Below are 17986 nucleotides of genomic sequence, written 5' to 3' on the forward strand. Positions count from 1 at the left end.
CCGGCCGGATCCGAGGTCCCCGAGCCCCCAGCTCAGGCCGGCCCCTCCCTTAAGAACCGGCTGAGCCGTCAGGCGGGTCACTTCCAGAGGACCCGGGGTCTAGGGGCCCTCCTCTCAGGTGCAGGGGTCGGGCCGGGGCCAGGACCCCCTCCCCTACGGCTGAGCGGGGTGCTCGGCAGCGGCGGACCCTCCCGAGTCAGCTGAGGCGTGACGGCCGGGCGCCTGCAAAGCCGCCCCGCGCGCCCGGCGGTCCGACCTTGCGCGGCCGGGCCTCGGGGTCCCCGGCAGGGGGCAGCCTCGCTCCGCGTGGCCCGCTCCTCCCGCAGCCGCCACCGCCCGGGCCGCCGCTCCTCCTCCGGCCCCGCCTCCCTGGCCCCGCGCGCCCGCCCGTCCTCCGGTCTCTGCAAGGCCATCGGTCCGTCCGCTCGTCCTCCCGGCGCTCCTCCGCTCCGAACCGCTATCCCGGCCGCATTCATCGCTTCCTCGGTTCCGATCGCCGATAGCGCGTCCCCCGCTCCCGGGCCGGTGCCGCCGCTACGCGAGGCCGGGGATTGGCAGCGCGCGTAGGCCGCGCCTCGGCCGATCGAGCCGGAATAAAGGGGCGGCCGAGAACAGCGGGTCTCCTCTCGCCCCGCGCCCGACTCCGCGGGTGGCCTGGAGCAGGTGAGCGGCGGGGCGCCCGCGGCCGAGTCTGGGGGCCACTCCCGCGCCCGCCGCACCCCTTCCCCAGCCGTCCCGGCCGCCCGCCCGCCCCCCCCTCCCCGCAACCATCCAGCCCGACCCGGCGGCCTCCGAGCTGGGCGGCCAGGCCGGCCTTGAGGCGCAGCTGCTTCCTGGGCCGGGCCTGCGCCCCCAGGCCTTCCTGGGGCCCATTCGCCCGCGGGGCCAGCGCCCGGGCTGCAGCGGCCTGGCCGTGCCCGGCGAAGGCTGACAGGCGCTGCGGAGCTGAGCGGGCAGGCAGTGCTGGCGGGGAGGTGATGGGCTTTCATTCGCCCTCCCCGGGAGGAGGAAGGGCTGGGGTGGGGCGCAGGGGTGGGCCTCCCCTTGCTTCCCTATCCCACTCTTCTGCAGGGCGATCAGGGAGGCCTCATGGCTGCACCTTCTTGGAGCGGGTGGGCAGTGGCATTGGGGGCTCTGGGCCAGGGACCTTATGTTTGGCAGCCATTCATGCAGGAAAAAACAGTTGTGTTGGCGCAGCCTAACCTACACCGCCATTGGAGTAGCCCCGCTTCCCTCTCTTCTGGGGAGGCTTTGGCACCTGCTAGCTCGTGCAACCTGCTGCCTTCACCCAGAGCAACGGCTCCTTTCCTCCTCTTCCCAGAAGATGGAGGATGACAGCTTTTAGCCGGATTCTCATGTTTCTTTGGCAGAGCAGTTAGAGGCCAGGCTGGCCTGTGAAGGGATCCACCTCTCTTTCCCTCAGGAGAAAACTTTGAAACTTTTCAGTTTTAGAGGCAGAAGAGCTGGGAACCTGTAAGTGGGCTACATTTGATTCTAAAAGTTCCTCCCTCTCGCTGTCATTACCTTATGCTGCCACAAAGCGGTGAGTTAGAGATTTGCCTGGACTGGGTGGTCTTTACCTTCTATTGATTACCCGGGAAGTTATATAGACTTGGAGCCAGGGAGCAGGATTGTCTCTGGAAAGGTGATGAGGAGAAACGCTCTGTGGTTAGCATGTTACTCCTCACAGTGCAGAGGCAAACTTGTAATTGCTCATATCTTCCTGCAGGCCTCGGCACAGTCACATCAGAGGATTTAGCACTTTTTTCGATACTCCGTGGGATTCGTAGACATTCTCCTTGTAGATATTGAAGCTTGGTGGGTCTGTGGACCTATCATTTAATCCCATCATGCATTGGCTCAGGTCCCCGCAAGACCTGTGTGTGGAGAGAGAGCAGTCGCATGGTCAGGGTGGAGGGCCTGGGGGATAGTTGAAAGGGATGTGGGCCAGCCCCTCACAAGAGAAGGTTTTGAGATGGCCCTTTGTTCCATGGAGTTGTTTGAAATATTGACTGATTGAGGCTGTTGGCTGCGGGGCTCTCACACCTGGGAGGCCTGGCCTCTTTGAGCCAGCAGGCTGTTCTGAGCAGTGATGTCCTGAGTTGAAATTCAGGGCAGCAACGGGAGAGGAGCTGGCAGGCCTTAGGGAGGCCCCAAACGGAGCCTCTCTGCTTTTATCCATCTGATATACTGGGCTTCCGAGTAAGAATTTATTTGCAAAAAAAAAAAAAAAAGTTATGCTGCTAAAATCATTGTTTTGGATATTGTGGCCCCAACTGGTCAGCTTTTCTCGGAGCCTGAGCGGAACTTGTGACCTCTTTGTGTGGTGGGCCCCGGACCCGCACCTGTGAGGGAGGCAGCTGGTGGAAGAAGGTTGGCGGTACTTCGGAGGCTGGGACTCCCTGGCCCGGGTGGGGCGGAGACAGCCATTGTCCCTTCTGCTGGAGGAGCTGAGCGGCCAACAGACTTCTTTGGTGGAGTGTGAAGGGAGCAGACCTCCCAGCCCCGAGCCTCCCCCTTCCCTGGTGTGGTTTATGTCACTGTGGCAAGTGCAGGAAAAACAGGGAGAGGGCCCAGTGGCGGGACCCTGCCTCAGTCTCACGAGTTCTCTCTTTTCTACAGAACCCGGCATCCGGGAAGGCAGAGCCTCCCTGGCATTGGCGGCACCTGCCTCGAAGAGCCCCCGGTGCTGCAGGCAGAGCCTTGTAGTCTGTCTTGGTGAATGACTTGGGCCATCTGACCAGTCCCTGTTCTGTGCCTTGTCTGAGGTCCTTGTCCACCCCTGATCCCGGGCACCTTCTCTCTCTGGGTTGGGTCATCTTCATCGGGGAAACTGAAGCCATTACTGTCCAAGCCCTGCTTCATCTTCCCAAGCATGTCGGAGAGCTGGCAGCAGCCGCCGCAGACGCAGCCGCAGCAGCCGCAGCCCCCGCAGCCTCAGCACCACGCAGAGCCGCCACCGGCCCTAGCGGAGCACTCGCTGCCCCCAGGCACGGCCGAGAACCCTCTGGGCTGTGCCGTCTATGGCATCCTCCTGCAGCCCGACCCGGGCCTGCAGCCCCCACAGCACGAGCCCCTGCAGGCGGCAGGGGAGCCGGGCCCCAAGTGTGGGGTGTGCGGGCACGACCTGGCACACCTGTCCAGCCCGCACGAGCACCAGTGCCTGGTGGGCCACGACCGCTCGTTCCAGTGCACGCAGTGTCTCAAGATCTTCCACCAGGCCACCGACCTGCTGGAGCACCAGTGCGTGCAGGTGGAGCAGAAGCCTTTTGTCTGTGGCGTCTGCAAGATGGGCTTCTCGCTGCTCACCTCCCTGGCTCAGCACCACAGCGCGCACAGCGGCACCGGCGGCCTCGTGAAATGTTCCATCTGCGAGAAGACCTACAAGCCGGCCGAGGCGGCCGAGCCGGCGGCCACTGCGGCCCCCTCGCTGCCCCCGCCGCCCCCGCCGCCCGCTGTCGTCCCTGCCGAACAGGTCGACAAGCCCTACAGCTGCCCCGTCTGCCAGAAGCCCTTCAAGCACCTGTCCGAGCTGTCGCGGCACGAGCGGATCCACACGGGCGAGAAGCCGTACAAGTGCACGCTGTGTGACAAGAGCTTCAGCCAGTCGTCCCACCTCGTGCACCACAAGCGCACGCACAGCTCCGAGCGGCCCTACAAGTGCGCCGTGTGCGAGAAGACCTTCAAGCACCGCTCGCACCTGGTGCGCCACATGTACGCGCACTCGGGCGAGCACCACCTGTTCCGCTGCAACGTGTGCGAGCTGCACTTCAAGGAGTCGTCGGAGCTGCTGCAGCACCCGTGCACGCCCAGCGGCGAGCGGCCCTTCCGCTGCGGCGAGTGCCAGAAGGCCTTCAAGCGGCCCTCGGACCTGCGGCAGCACGAGCGCACGCACAGCGCCGAGCGGCCCTTCAAGTGCGACCTGTGTCCCATGGGCTTCAAGCAGCAGTACGCGCTGATGCGGCACCGGCGCACGCACAAGACCGAGGAGCCCTTCAAGTGCGGCCTGTGCGAGAAGGGCTTCGGGCAGCCCAGCCACCTGCTCTACCACCAGCACGTGCACACCCTCGAGACCCTCTTCAAGTGCCCCGTGTGCCAGAAGGGCTTCGACCAGTCGGCCGAGCTGCTGCGGCACAAGTGCCTGCCGAGCGCCCCCGAGCGGCCCTTCAAGTGCTCGGTGTGCAACAAGGCCTACAAGCGGGCGTCGGCTCTGCAGAAGCACCAGCTGGCCCACTGCTCCCCGGCCGAGAAACCCCTGCGCTGCACCCTGTGCGAGCGCCGCTTCTTCTCGTCCTCGGAGTTCGTGCAGCACCGCTGCGACCCAGCCCGCGACAAGCCGCTCAAGTGTCCGGACTGCGAGAAGCGCTTCAAGTACGCGTCCGACCTGCAGCGGCACCGGCGCGTGCACACCGGCGAGAAGCCCTACAAGTGCCCCAGTTGCGACAAGGCCTTCAAGCAGCGCGAGCACCTCAACAAGCACCAGGGCGTGCACGCCCGCGAGCAGCAGTTCAAGTGCGTGTGGTGCGGGGAGCGCTTCCTGGATGTGGCTCTGCTGCAGGAGCACAGCGCGCAGCACAGCGCCGCTGCCGCCGCCGCCGAGGGCGCCTACCAGGTGGCCGCCTGCCTGCCCTGAGTCCCTGCCGTGGCCCCCCTCCAGGCCAGGCCCATCCTCCTGGTTCAGAGGCCCCTCCACCCACCTCCATGTTCAGAGGCACTGGGCATGAGGACAGGAGAGCACTGGGCAGGTGGAGAGGCCTGGCACTTCTGGAACCTGCCTGGTGGTGGGGGAGCCAGATTGCCCTGGCTGGTCCCCATTCCACAAACCGCTTTCCCATGAGAGGATTCGTTTTCTTGGGAGCCATTGGCCTTCCTTGTCTTAGGGGGCCTGGAACCAGACTGGAAGTCAGGTGGCATCTCTCCACCCCAAGGAGGGGTTAGTGCCAGCCCAACCTTCCCAAACCTTGTAGCCTAATTAGAAACCAGATGGTTAGGAAAGAGGACAGCCATGGTAGGGCCTGGGCGAAGGGCTGGACTCCAGAGGTGGGCTGGGTGTAGGGCACCCTCCTTCAAGTTGCTGTTTGAGGGAGAAGGCCAGCCTCGTGATTAGTCTTGGGGACCAGGAGGGCACACCATGAACCGTAGGCCTCTCTGTCTGCCCCAGCCAGGCGTTTCTGACAGGTGAGATGCATAAGCGGGCTGCACACCTGTGGGCTGGGTCTGCCTGGAGAGCCATCGGCTTGGCCAGAGGGAGGAGGCTGAGAAGTTCTCCAGGGGGGACACTCAGCCAGGGACAGTGCCCAGGACAGTGCCGTCCACAGGGAAAGGAGGAGAGGCAGGAGGTCTAATCCTGATACTTTAGAAGCGCCCCTCCCCGCTTTGCAGCCTGGTTCTGAGCTCTGCCGGGGAGTGTGCTCTCAGCCAGACAGAGCTGCCGATGCGACAGAGGGGGATTGTTAGGCCACCTGGTGCCCGGGCCACGCCCATGATCTTCCCAGTGGTTGTGGACAAGTGTCCTCCCCCTTGAATTGTGTGAACCAAAGTGTCAAGGGTGTGGCCTCAATCAGCTCGGGGCCCTGCCTCATGGCCCAGACCAGGCCTGTGTACCCAGGGTGGGGCAGGTAAAAGGACTGTGCGCGTGGCCAGCCCACGGGAACCCTCCCCGTCAGGGACTGCAGCGATTTCGCATTGCCCAGGTGCCCTGGACGACATCCAGCTACTTCCAAGGCCAGCAAGTTCTCCCTTGGGTTCTCCCTGTCTCTGGCTGCCCACAGTGTGTGTGGAGCCGAGGTGCTGGCAGAGGGAGCAGGCGGGGAAGGGGTTAAGGAGATCAGTAGGTGGATGGAGTCCACTGATGTCAATGGACGCCGGGGCCCTCGGGAAGCCCAGAGGACCTTTATCATGGAAGTGATTGTTTAGGCCCCAGCTCTGCCCCTGCCTCTTCCAGCCCCCTTCCCTGGTCATGGGTCTTAAAAGAAGACTTTAATCAATGCACCAAGGACCCAGAGGAGCAGGGAGCGCCACCTCGTCCCACTGTCCCCTTAACACGTCTGAAAAGCACATCCACCTCCTCCATCTGACCGGGTCCCCTTCCCGTGGGGCTGGGCCGACCCCCCAAAAGACAGTCTCAATGCCTCAAAAGACATTGAACCCAGGCTGACAACCGTCCCGACTGCTACTTCTTTCTTTTCGTTTTGCTTTCTAAAAGCTATTGTTATACTCTTCATAACATCGTCTATTTTAATTTCATGTCATTTTGAATCTTATATAAAAATGTGAGAATTTGGGTTTTTAAAAAGAACGTCTCCATTTTAGATAGCCCCTTTTGATGTTAATATATAGTGAGTCCAATGTATGCTTTAGAAGTAAAGACATTGACCATCACAGACCAAAGCGCTGCGTGTTCCGGTCCTTCTTCCACGGGGGCGTGATGGGACGTGGAGGGGGAGAGAGGTGCGCGGGCCAGGGTGGCAGGCTTGAGACTGGGACATAGGCTGGGTTCGGATCCTGAGTTTTTGAACCTTGTGGTTGTGTGACTGGGCAAGTCACCGTGGAAACTCCCTCGCTGGGACTCATCTGTAGAACGGGGAGGTTAACCCTTCCCTTGCTTGGCTGTTGTGAGCATTAAATGGAGTCGTGTATGGAGGCCCTGGTGGGGGAGCTGTGGAGATGCTGACAATACCAATGGCAGGATACCCGGGACCCTCAGAAACGGCCCTGCAGCCCTGGATCGCGAGGACTAGCAGGTCCTGGATGGTCAGAAGCCGCTTGCTCAGCGCCAGTGGAAAACCAGCGCCTGCCTAGAGCAGCAATGGACCCAGAGGAGTGGCTGCTCTCACCCACTTCCACTCGCCCTGTGATCCGTCTGCATGCCCAACCCAGCCACCTCCCAGCTCAGCCCTCCTACACCCCTTTTCTCCTGTACCCTATCCCTGTCTCCCAGCGGCCCAACTCCAGCTCAAGCTTCTTCCATTTCTCAAAGGCCAGGGCGGAGGTGGGGAAAGAGAGGGAGAAACAACCTTCCTAGGTTGGGGCATCTGAGAGCCAGTGGAGGGTGGTCAGCAAAAACACGCTGTCCTGGGGGTGGGGGTGGGGGTGGGAGTTGAGGCTAGAAAATCAAGAAGACAGGGAGCTGCCCACAATGCAGGGGCTCAAAAATGGGTACAGAAGGCTTAGTGGAAAGGCTGGGGGGACCCCAGATAGGACCCGGACCTCACACTTTTATTTCCTCTGTGTGTAGCCACAGGAGGACCCCGCCCCTGAGACTGAGAAACCTCTCTGCAGGCGGTCACCACTCAGCAAGAGGACACCCGGTCCTTTGTGCCTGTGCCAGGCTCGGATCCTGGCTTCCCTTCTAGCTGCATGACCTCAGGCAAGCCCCACCCACCCCGCAGAGATGCCTGGAAAGCACTGGCATGGGCCTGGTGACCTATAGCTTCAGGTTGCCCTTCCCGAACGGAGGATGGTCTGCGCACACCAGAGGTAGGAGCAGCCCTGGCTGGGAATGGCTGAGCCCACGTGGAGCCTGCAATGACTTTTTCTTCCTTTGTCACTACCCCAGTGACTGGATAGAGTGTCGGCCTGCGGCCTGGGACCCTCCCTCCAGTCCTCTCCCTCCCCTCCCTCATTCACGAACCACCGAGGCCCCGAGAGCTCCCACCTGGCCCTCAGCCTCTGCGCTCCAGCCTGGGCCCAACTCGTGCCGTGAATAAAGCCTGGAGGCTCAGTTTCAAGTCCTAGCCCTTTGATAACAAGGGACCACAAGCCTTTCTCTGCCCCTCTCAGGGCCTTAATTCTCCATCTGAAGCAGAGGTCTTGACCCCTGATCTCCAAAGGCCCTTAGAGACCTGAGGCTCTGATTCTGGGAAGGTGACAGGATCGATCCACCTCTCCTTCTCCCTCCGCGTCTCTCCTGGCCTCCAGCCGGCTGCCCTCCTGCCTCAGTCTGCGTTCTCTTGGTTGTAAGTGACAGGAACGGCACAAACTGGCTTACGCAGCTGCGCAATGCACCTGGCCACACACACAGGTACCTCTCTCACCTGTCCCATACCTGATGCGACTCTCCTTCTCTTAGAGCAGGGGTGGGGCATGTCCGGCCTGTGGGCCATATACGGCCTGGGAAACCATTTGGTCTGGCCCTGCCCAGGCAACTGCATGCGGGACTCAAAATTCAATAAATCTAGAAGGTTTCTTTCATAGCAACATAAATTTATATTAAGTGAATTACAGTAAGCAAATGGTGATATAAATATCCAAATGGCCCTCGGCAGAAGCAAGGTTCCCCACCCCTGTCTTAGAGCGTAGCATTCTCACAGGGGAACGTCAGACATTGTGACCAGGGTGGCAAACCAGCGCTGTCTTCTAGTCTCTGGGTGATCATCCCCTTTGCCCCAGCCACTGACGGTATGGCAAGAGGGGGTGGCACCTTGTGGGGGGTGACATCGGATGCGAGCCAGAGCTGGGAGGAGCGAGAGGGGGAGGCCGACATAAACTCTACCTTTTGGAGTTAGTCATTCCCGCTGGCTGGGGGGAGAGGCACTGCCCTGGTGGGGGTGGGGCATTCTCCCAGGGTCCACAGGTCACCGCCGGGGCAGGCAGGGCCACCAAAGACAACTTCCCCTGGGAGCCATCATCCTGGCAGCTCTGTCAAACTCCCACTGTGTGGCTGGCTCTGTGCTTGGCCCTTCAGGGGACAGTGGGAGGGGACCCTGTGCTCATGAACTGCGGTGGCGTGATGACGAGCATACGGTCACAGCTGGCTAGTGTCCCGCCGCTGTCACTCATCAGTGGCAGGTTGTTGGACTTTCTGAGCCTCATTTTCCTCATCTGTGAAATGGAGCCAGTAATGGCCTCCCCTGGGCTTAGGGTGAGGGCACGGTGAGGTGACCTGTGTGTAGTGTTTGGCACATAGTGGGCACTCAGGAAAGCAGAGCACTGGGAGGGCAGAGGAGAGAGGGGGCCGGCCTAGCCCTCCCATCGGAGTGCCAGGGGTGTCCCACTCCCCTCCACACCCTGTTCCCAAGACCTGTCCCGTCCCCCAGCTGGCCTGAGCCTCAGGCCATCTCCGTGAGATGGGCAGGGCAGACCCTTGAGATGGGCAGGGGCTGCCCAAGGCCATGCAGTTAGTGATAAAAGGAGCCTGGCACTGCGGGCGCTGGCCGGACGGGCCAGGTGGGGGACAGGCAGCGGGGCTGGGACCTCACAGGCCTCCGGCTCCAGCCACTGGCGCCTGGGGCTCTGGCTCCCACCCACTGCAGTTGACCAGGAAGTCGGAACAATGGCCGGGACTGGCGCTGGCACTGGGTCTGGCCAGGGGAGCAGGGAAGCTCTTTCCCAGCAGGCAGAGGGGGCGGCCAGCCCTCTGCTTCCTCAGAGGTCGAAGCCACCGGGCTCCGTCTCCCCATCTGTGCAGAGCAGCTTTAGAAAGAGCCCGGGCCTCCGCAGGCCTCCAGTCCTCCCTCCTGACCTCTCAGCCCCCTGCTCCCCCCTACCCCCTTCCCGCCTTCACAGGGGGCCTCAGACAGGACCAGGGGCCTCCCAGCCCGGGCCAGGCTCCCTGTGATAAGCTGCCATCCTCACGCTGGTGGGTTTCTTTGTTCCTTGAAGGTCATGCCTCCAGGAAAAGCCTGACCTTCCGCAGATTCACAGATTCCGGCTGGAATGCCTGGCCCTCCTCAGGGCCCAAAGAGAAGGTGGAAGGAGGGCTGGGCTGGGTGGGGGAGGGCCTGTGGGTCTCCCCGTCACGGAGGGCGTCCATCCCCACCCGGCTGCAGGCCTGCCTTTGCTCACCCGCCAGCACTGGGTAGAGCCCACAATGTTTGCTCACACGGTGTGTTCACTGGCGGTGCCTGTGGGGCAGGAAACTCACTTCTCTGAGGGGCCTGGGGCATCATCTTACTTCTACTCTCGGCTGTGTCACCGGGAAGAGTCCCCAGGCCTGGCCAGCCCTCCAAGCTGGCCTCCACCTCTCCAGCCCCAGCACCCCCCGCCCCCCCCCCGCCCCCACTGTATGGTGTCTAAAAAAATCCCCTTTGAACCTCCTCTTTTCTCTTTAGGGCTCAAGTTCACAGTCTGAGGTGGAGGGGACTTGCTTGTGGTGCTACAAGCAGGGGACAGGGGCACGAGGAAACCCCAATTCTCAGGTCTGCTTCTGCATCTCACCCCCAGCTGGGCCTCGGGGCTTAGATCCTGACTTTCCCCCGGGTCGCCAGACTTCCTCCCCCGCCCCCCCCCCAAGTCTTGCAGGAGTCAGTAGGGGCAGGAAAGGATAAGATATTGTCATCTCCAGGTCCTGGCCACTCCCAGTCCCTGCCACACACACACACAGACAGACACAGGCACGCACACACACACACACACGCACACACACACGCACACACAGACACACACACACACACACACAGGCACACACACAGACAGACACACACACATACACAGGCACACACACGTACACACGCGCGCGCGCACATGCACGCGCGCGCACATGCACGCGCGCACACACACACACTCACAGGATATGAGCCTGGTGCCTCCCTGTGGGAGCATTAGGTTTATTTCCAGTGAGGATGAACTCTTAGGGAGCTGGGGGCTGCCACCGTACCCCCTCTGTCCAGCTGGGAAACTGAGGTGGCATGGTCCAGCAGCCTGGGCATCGGCCTCCTTCTCACAGATTAATGCCAGGGGATCAGGTAGTTGACACGACTGTGGAGAGAAACAGGGGTGAGGTGGGCGCCTCTGGGGAATCCTGGGGGAAAATCAGGATGTCTACTCCCCCAAGCCCACCTTCCTGCCCTCAAAGCTCTGCAAACACAGCTTCCACCCTGCCTCTCTGTGGCTCAAGAACCTTCAGTAGCGGCTCCCTATTTCCCTTGTTATATTTTCAGTTGCTCTGCCTGACTTCCAAGCCCCCTTCCCTTCCGGTTTGCCTCACCTCTATCTCCCTCTCATCCCCAACCATGCACCGCATTACTCATGTTCACCCTTTAGGGAACCGCACTGGCAGGCGTTGTGTGTTAGTATCAAAATCGCACGTGCTCCCTGGGTGTGCACAGGGTGGGCGAGAGGAGCAAGCTTCCCATCAGCCACAGAACACAGCAGTCTGTGCACCATCAGACAGGGACACCGTCCCTAGGGAGGGCGTTTGAGCTGGAGGCGAGAGGCGGAGGGACTTCGAGGATGGGATATCCGTGGGCTGGGCCTTAAAGACTGGAGAGGAGTTTTCCAGGCACAGAAAGATCGGCACATGCGAAGGTGTGGAGCGCGTCGTTGTGCCGCGGCTTGTGGGAGAGGCGGGAGCCGGCCCAGTGAGGGAGATGCCTGAATGCCGTGCACACGCGGGCTGAGAACGCTGGCGCCAGCTCCTACCAGCTCTGCATCCCGGACGGCAGCCCTGACCCTCTCCATCATGTTTCTTATATCTGTCTGCTCTTCTGGCCCCTGCGTCCTCTCCGGTAACCCTCCCAGCCCTGCATGGCCAGGGGCACATTGGGTGGAACAAGCTCTCCGTCCCCCCCAACTCTAGGTGGGCTGCGCTTTTGCCTGGGCGGGTCCCTGGAAGGAAGCCGCTCTCTCTGACGCGGTTGGGGGGGGGGGTCTCCATCCCTTGGAGCCCCCCTCGCCCAGGAGCCCAGGCGGAGGGAGGAAAGGTCAGGTGTGGGGCAGGGAGAGGAGGGGCGGGGCGGGGCAGTTCCCTACCTGTACTTGGAGCCGAATTGTCGGAACGCATTCCTGCGGAAGAGGGAGGAGGGTGAACCGGGGTGGGGAGGCGCATTCCCATCTTAGGGAACCTCGCCCCCCGGAAACCCAGCTCCCACCTCGGAGGTTGCAGGCCACCAGAAGGATTTCGCCCACCCGAAAGGGTGAGGTGGCCAGGGACCGGAGGACAGGGGGCTCCATTCGGCAGAAGTTCAACAGTTATTCATTTTGAAATTGCGATCTTCTTGCGGTGTATTGGAGCCAACCAATTTTCCCTCGCCTCACAGGGGTCTGGGGCGGGGAGGAGGGGTGGGGGTGGGCTGTGGCTTCACTTACAGGGACTCGAAAGGCAGGGGCTTCTGTCCGTAGCGGTCCAGGCTGGGGTTCTGGTTGAGACAGTACTGGGGCAGGCCAGAGGAATGGGGGTGGCCCGTGAGCCGGGGAGACACGCACCCCCCAACCCCACCCCGCTCACGCCCCACACAGCGCTCTATGCGGGTTCGGCCCTGAGGACTGGGAGACCCTCCCTCTGCCCACGTCCCATCCCGGGTTAGCCGCTCCTCCCTCCACCCTGCCGGGCCCCCAAGGACGGGCCAGCGCGGCGGCCCTCCCTACCCGCCAGTTCTGGGTCAACTCCGGCTTCAAGTAGCGCACCGCGTAGCCGCTGAAACTCTCGACTGCGGGAGAGAGCGCCTGTCTCCCGCCCCCAGCACACTCGGAGCAAGCCCCGCCCTCTTTCTCACCTGAGCCCCGCCCTGGATCCAGCCCCGCCCACACCTGCTCCTAGAACCGGCCCCGCCTTCTCTCTCACCTGAGCTCCGCCCCTAGACCAAGCCCCGCCCACACCTGCTCCTAGAACCGGCCCCGCCTTCTCTCTCATCTGAGCCCCGCCCCTAGACCAAGCCCCGCCCACACCTGCTCCTAGAACCGGCCCCGCCTTCTCTCTCACCTGAGCTCCGCCCCTAGACCAAGCCCCGCCCACACCTGCTCCTAGAACCGGCCTCGCCTTCTCTCACCTGAGCTCCGCCCCTAGACCAAGCCCCGCCCACAGCCGCTCCTAGAACCGGCCCCGCCTTCTCTCTCACCTGAGCCCCGCCCCTAGACCAAGCCCCGCCCACACCTGCTCCTAGAACCGGTCCCGCCTTCTCTCTCATCTGAGCCCCGCCCCTAGACCAAGCCCCGCCCACACCTGCTCCTAGAACCTCGACTGAGCGGCGGGAACAAGCCCCGCCTCCAGACCCTGCTTCACGGGTCGCAGAACCCACCTTTGGCTCAGCCTCAGCCTCCAAGGCTCCTGGCCCGGACCTGGCTCCACCCTGTCCCTAAGACGAACCTCGCTTCCCTATCCCTCAATCCGTCTCAGCCCTTCCCTCTCTCAGTACCCCCACTGCTCCCCAGCTTCCCCGCCCTGTCCTTGCTGGAGCGCCCCCCGCCTCCACCTCCCCATCCCTCTGTCCCCTGTCCGTGGTCAGGGCTGCGGATCCCAGACTCCCGACCCAGGGCATCCTCCGCCCCCCGGAGACTAACCCCTCTTGCTCGGGCAGGGCAGCTTGAACTCGCCGGCAGAGGACACGAAACGGGACCAGTCCTCGATGGCGCGTGTGAAGCAGGGCCAGTTGACTCGGTTGATGCCCGGAGCGATGGGCGCCAGTTTTCCCTCGCGGCACCTGTGGCGGATCTTCTGGCCAGTGGCGGTGATGTCCTGACCGGGCGATGGGAGTCAGGGCCCCAGGGGCAGATGCAGAAGCCTGGGAGGCCGACGCAAACTACCCTGGAGGGCGGAGCTGACCGAGGGGCAAACTACCCTGGAGGGCGGAGCTGACCGAGGGGCGCCTGAAGCCCCTGATGGAGATGGGAAGGGGACCAGGGTCCCCAGGCGGCAGCTGAGGAAGTACACAGAGTAGAGCCCAAGACCTGGGGCTGGGTGCAGGCTTGGCCTTGGTTCCTTTCCCCTGAGCAAACCCAGGGCCAGGGGCAAAGGACACTCACTCACCAAGCACTGCAGGGGTTTGTTGGGGACACCCAGGAGTGTGTAGTGTGCGTTGTCAAAGTCATCTGAAGAAGGAAGAGAAAGGCAGAGGAGATGTCTCCTGCACAGCAGTCACAGGCCCACACCAGAAGAGGTTTGGCCCACACTGCTTAAATTTTTTTTTGGGGGGTGGAAATATTTGACAACTTTAAGAAAACTAAGATAAAGTGGATTTTTACTTAATATGGCTTACAACAGAATAAACTCCAAAAGATCAAATATTTTAATATTAAGAAAACAGAAACTATAGAAGTACTAGAAGAAAACATGGGTAGCCCTGACCAGTGTGGCTCAGTTGGTTGGGTATCACCCCATGTACTGAAAGGTTGCTGATTTGATCCCCCGTAGGGGGCATGCAAGAGGCAACCAATTGATATCTCCCCGCTTCTCTCTCATCTTCCTCCTCCTCTCCCTCTCTCTCTATCTTAAAAAAAAAAAATCATCAATTACAAATAATCTTTAGAAAAAAAGAAAAGAAAGAAAACATGGATAAATTTCTTCCTAATCTTGGGGTGGGGAAGGCCGTGCCAACTCTAAATCTGGGAGCCTTAAAGAAAAAGTTGATAACTTGGGCTACATAAAAATAAACTTCTGGCCCTAACCGGTTTGGCTCAGTGGATAGAGTGTCGGCCTGTGGACTGAAAGGTCCCAGGTTCGATTCCGGTCAAGGGCATGTACCTTGGTTGTGGGCACATCCCCAGTAGGAGGTGTGCAGGAGGCAGCTGATAGATGTTTCTCTCTCATCAATGTTTCCAACTCTCTCTCCCTCTCCCTTCCTCTCTGTAAAAAATCAATAAAATATATTTAAAAAAATAAATAAACCTCTGCATTGCAAAAACAACACGAGAAGTCAAAAGACAAATGGAAAAAATATTTCCCCTTATTTTCCAGATGGAGAAGGATTGGGCAGAAGTTGTTATTAGTGCTTTTATTATTAACTAGAGGCCCAGTGCATGATTGAATCATGCATGTGTAGGGTCCCCTACACGCTTTCGCTTTTCATGGTGGAGCTGGGTGCCTGTCTGCTGGTGCACCAGGCCTTTCAGAAGCCTCGGTGGAGGCTTCTGAAAGGCCTGGTGCCAGAGGGGTTAGTCCCACCCCCTGCGCTTCTCAACAGCAGGGTAGCCCCCCTCAGTGGCAGCGGATCCGTGCCTCTCAATGGCCGGATAGGCCACCCCAAGTCCCGCCCCCAGCCTCCCGCTGCCCAATCGTGGGCGTAGAGGAGTGATGGTAATTTACATGTTACTCTATTATTAGATAGGATTCCTGCTGCTGCAACTACTGACCTCTGCACAGTTGTTCTCCATGAATAATAACAACATCTACATCAATATGCTCAATTCGCTGAGACCTGTTAGGTGCCAGGCACTAGTCTAATTACTTTTCCTGCCTTATCTCATTTGAACCTCACACTCGGCCTTGGGAGGCAGGTCCCATTCTCATCCCCATTTTACTGATAAGGAAACAGAGGCTCAGGCCTTGTGAGGTTTCCTGAGTAGGAAGTAGCAGAGCTGGGCCTAGCCCCTTGGATGCTTCCACCTGCCACTCATGGCCTTGCATTCCCAGATCTCTCTCCTCCAAACCATCCACCCCTTTGGCAAAGGCCCAGGGGCCCCAGCAGCGGGCGAGGCGGCCTGACCTTTGCGGCAGTAGGTGGTGGTCTGGCAGTGCTCGTCCGACAGGCAGGCCCTGGCAGAGTCCATGTCCATGCGGCGCAGGCTGGGCAGGGCCGGGTGGTAGAGCTGCTGCTTCACGCTGGCCAACTGGTTTCTCTGCCGCTCCATCGGGAGCAGGACGGCTGGGGACGCGTACATGTGGGTGGAGCCATCGTCCCAGGGCACCAGGTCGATGATGCGGGCCATAGCTGGGGAGCAAAGAGTACAAAGGGGTTCACCCTGGGCTCAGGTCAGCCAGACACCCTTCAACATCAAACACCACCTTGGCCGGTGCTGATTTGTCTTCTGGCCCCACATTTATTGAGCACCTACTGTATGCCAGATCTTTTTTATTTTTTTCACGAGCTCCCCGTGGGGTGGCAGGGACAATCAGACAACATGGCACACACAGGAGGTGCTAAGGGCTCTGACAGGGTCAGGACAGGGTGTGTGTGTCTGGGGAGGCTGGAGTTGGGGCATTCGGGGAATGGTCTAGAGGAGGTGGCATTTGAGTCTATTCTTAAATAACGAGCAGGAAGCAGCAGCAGCAACTGGGTTCAGATTTAGCTCAGAACGGGAACTAATTATGGACTTTTGGCCTTAGCTAAGGCCTCTGGCATTTACTCAAAATCCTACAGGGAGACAAATGCATTTTAAAAGAAGGGGGGAGACAAGATAGATACGAACGAGGGAAACATTGCTGCCCGGGCAGTGCCGCCCTTTAAAAGGCAGGTATTCCCAGGAGCCATTCCGCCTTTTCAACTGTAGTGAGGATTTGCTGACTCAGCTCATTTCCTTCCTGAGCCCCCGTTAGAGGCCAGAGATGGAGGTGGGTGGTAGGTGGGCAGGAGGCGAGGACCTGGGGCCATGGAGGAGCAGGGAGAGGGCACAGGGGATGGACTTGCAGGGGGAGGGACAGGGTGATGAGCAGGGAAGGGAGGCCTCTCTGCTCCTGACCCACCGACAGTGGCTACCTGATCTGCAAGACTCAGGCCCCAGGTGCTCAGGCTTATAAGGATTTTCTCTTCTTCCAGCTGCTCAGGGCGGGGAAGAGGCAGGGAAATGGGCCAGGACCAGTGCCTTATAAGACAGTAGGAGAATAAAGAATGTTCTGCAGAGACAATGCCCATTGCAACCTGATTGTGAGGGCACCCACTCCTTGGCAACCCTGGCAACCACAGGCTCTGGGGAGAAGAGCCTGCTGCCAGGGGTCTCTGTTCCTCCCCCCACTCAGCCCACCCCTCTATTTCAGCCTTCCTGAAGGTTGCTGTCCCCTGGGCCACAGCACAGGCCAGGCATGTTGGGAAATGTCAGACAGGGAGCTGGGCTCCCTGGGAATGGCCATGTCAGGGCTGGCCAGGGAAGGCGGTGTGATCCTGGACTAGTTACTGTCTGTCTCTGGGCCTCAAGGCTCCCATCTGTGTTAAGCAAGGGCCCCAGGCCCTGCCATGATGGGGGTCTGGGGTCTGGGAGGGTCCTCCCTATAAACCTCAAGGAAGAGGGCACTGTCCTGCTTGCCAGCCCTTGGGGCTCCAGGGGTGGAGATTAGTGGTGGCCAGTATCCAGGGTCAGCATAAGGGGATCAGGGAGAGTGGTGGCTTCAGCAGGACAGGGATTAGCAGTGATACATCATCCCCAGCCCCCTGCAGCCTCCCTCCCTCCTTCCCAGAAAGCAAGGTCATGAGTGCCTAAGCCCAGCAGCCCGAAGCCCTGGGGCCTGTTACCACCTTGGTTACAACCAGTAGAGAGAGACCCTCAGGTGAGGGACCCCTGGGAGAGCCTGAGCTATTTGCATATATTGGCATGTACTTTGCATATGCCTGCCCGGGTGCTGAGCCTGTGAGATCACGTAGGATTTGACGCCCCGTTGCTGATCCTGCAGGGCTCCATACAGCCCCAGGGCAGCATCCCCAAGTCCGAAGCTCACGGAAAACTCTCCCAGAGTTGACTTCATTCACAACACCGCCCCCCCCGCCCCCCCATTTGTTTCTAACTATTTTGAAGCTGTAAAATGTAACAAAATACAGAAAGTGCATAAAAAATGTAACCAAAAATTTATTAAATGAGACCTCATGTAACTACCACTCAGGTCAAGACATGGGGCACTACTTTGCAAAATAGTTTAGCAGTTTCTTAGAAAGTGAAACATAGCCTGGCCAGTGTGGCTCAGTGGTTGAGTGTCAACCTATGAACCAGGAGGTCACGGTTCGATTCCCGGTCAGGGCACATGCCCCAGGTTGGGGGCTTGATCCCCAGTAGAGGGCCTGCAGGTGGTGATTCTCTCTCATCATTGATGTTTCTATCTCTCTCTCCCTCTCCCTTCTGCTCTGAACTTAAAAAAAAAAAAAAAAAAAAGTGAAACATAAATTGACATACGACCCAGCAATTCTACCTCTAGGAATCTTCCCAAGGTAAATGAAAGGATATGGCCACACAAAGACTTCACACAAATGTTCGTTCTTTATAATGGCCCAAGAGTGGCAAACAGATAAACAGAGTGCGTTCTATCTACACCATGGGATACTCTTTTTTTTTTTTTTTAAAAATATTTTATTGATTTTTTACAGAGAGGAAGAGAGAGGTAGAGAGTTAGAAACATCAATGAGAGAGA

The 17986-nt window shown here is 59.7% G+C and overlaps 2 protein-coding genes across 2 annotated transcripts; one reads left to right on the forward strand and one right to left on the reverse strand.

The window, feature by feature from the left end:
* The first annotated feature begins 391 nt into the window (after positions 1-391).
* Positions 392-6383, forward strand: ZNF319 (zinc finger protein 319). The gene is made up of 2 exons (XM_054710508.1): positions 392-663; positions 2623-6383. Exon 2 carries the CDS (start codon positions 2876-2878, stop codon positions 4631-4633), a length of 1758 nt encoding a protein of 585 aa, XP_054566483.1. The 5' UTR covers positions 392-663; positions 2623-2875; the 3' UTR covers positions 4634-6383.
* A 4144-nt stretch (positions 6384-10527) lies between these two features.
* On the reverse strand, positions 10528-16462 carry TEPP (testis, prostate and placenta expressed). The gene is made up of 8 exons (XM_054710710.1): positions 16350-16462; positions 15360-15584; positions 13685-13746; positions 13219-13393; positions 12307-12368; positions 12028-12092; positions 11692-11724; positions 10528-10698 (listed from the first exon to the last, which is right to left on the reverse strand). Exons 2-8 carry the CDS (start codon positions 15580-15582, stop codon positions 10668-10670), a joined length of 651 nt encoding a protein of 216 aa, XP_054566685.1. The 5' UTR covers positions 15583-15584; positions 16350-16462; the 3' UTR covers positions 10528-10667.
* Positions 16463-17986: the final 1524 nt, after the last annotated feature.

Source organism: Eptesicus fuscus, chromosome 21, assembly GCF_027574615.1.
Source record: "Eptesicus fuscus isolate TK198812 chromosome 21, DD_ASM_mEF_20220401, whole genome shotgun sequence".
Lineage (NCBI taxonomy): Eukaryota > Metazoa > Chordata > Mammalia > Chiroptera > Vespertilionidae > Eptesicus > Eptesicus fuscus.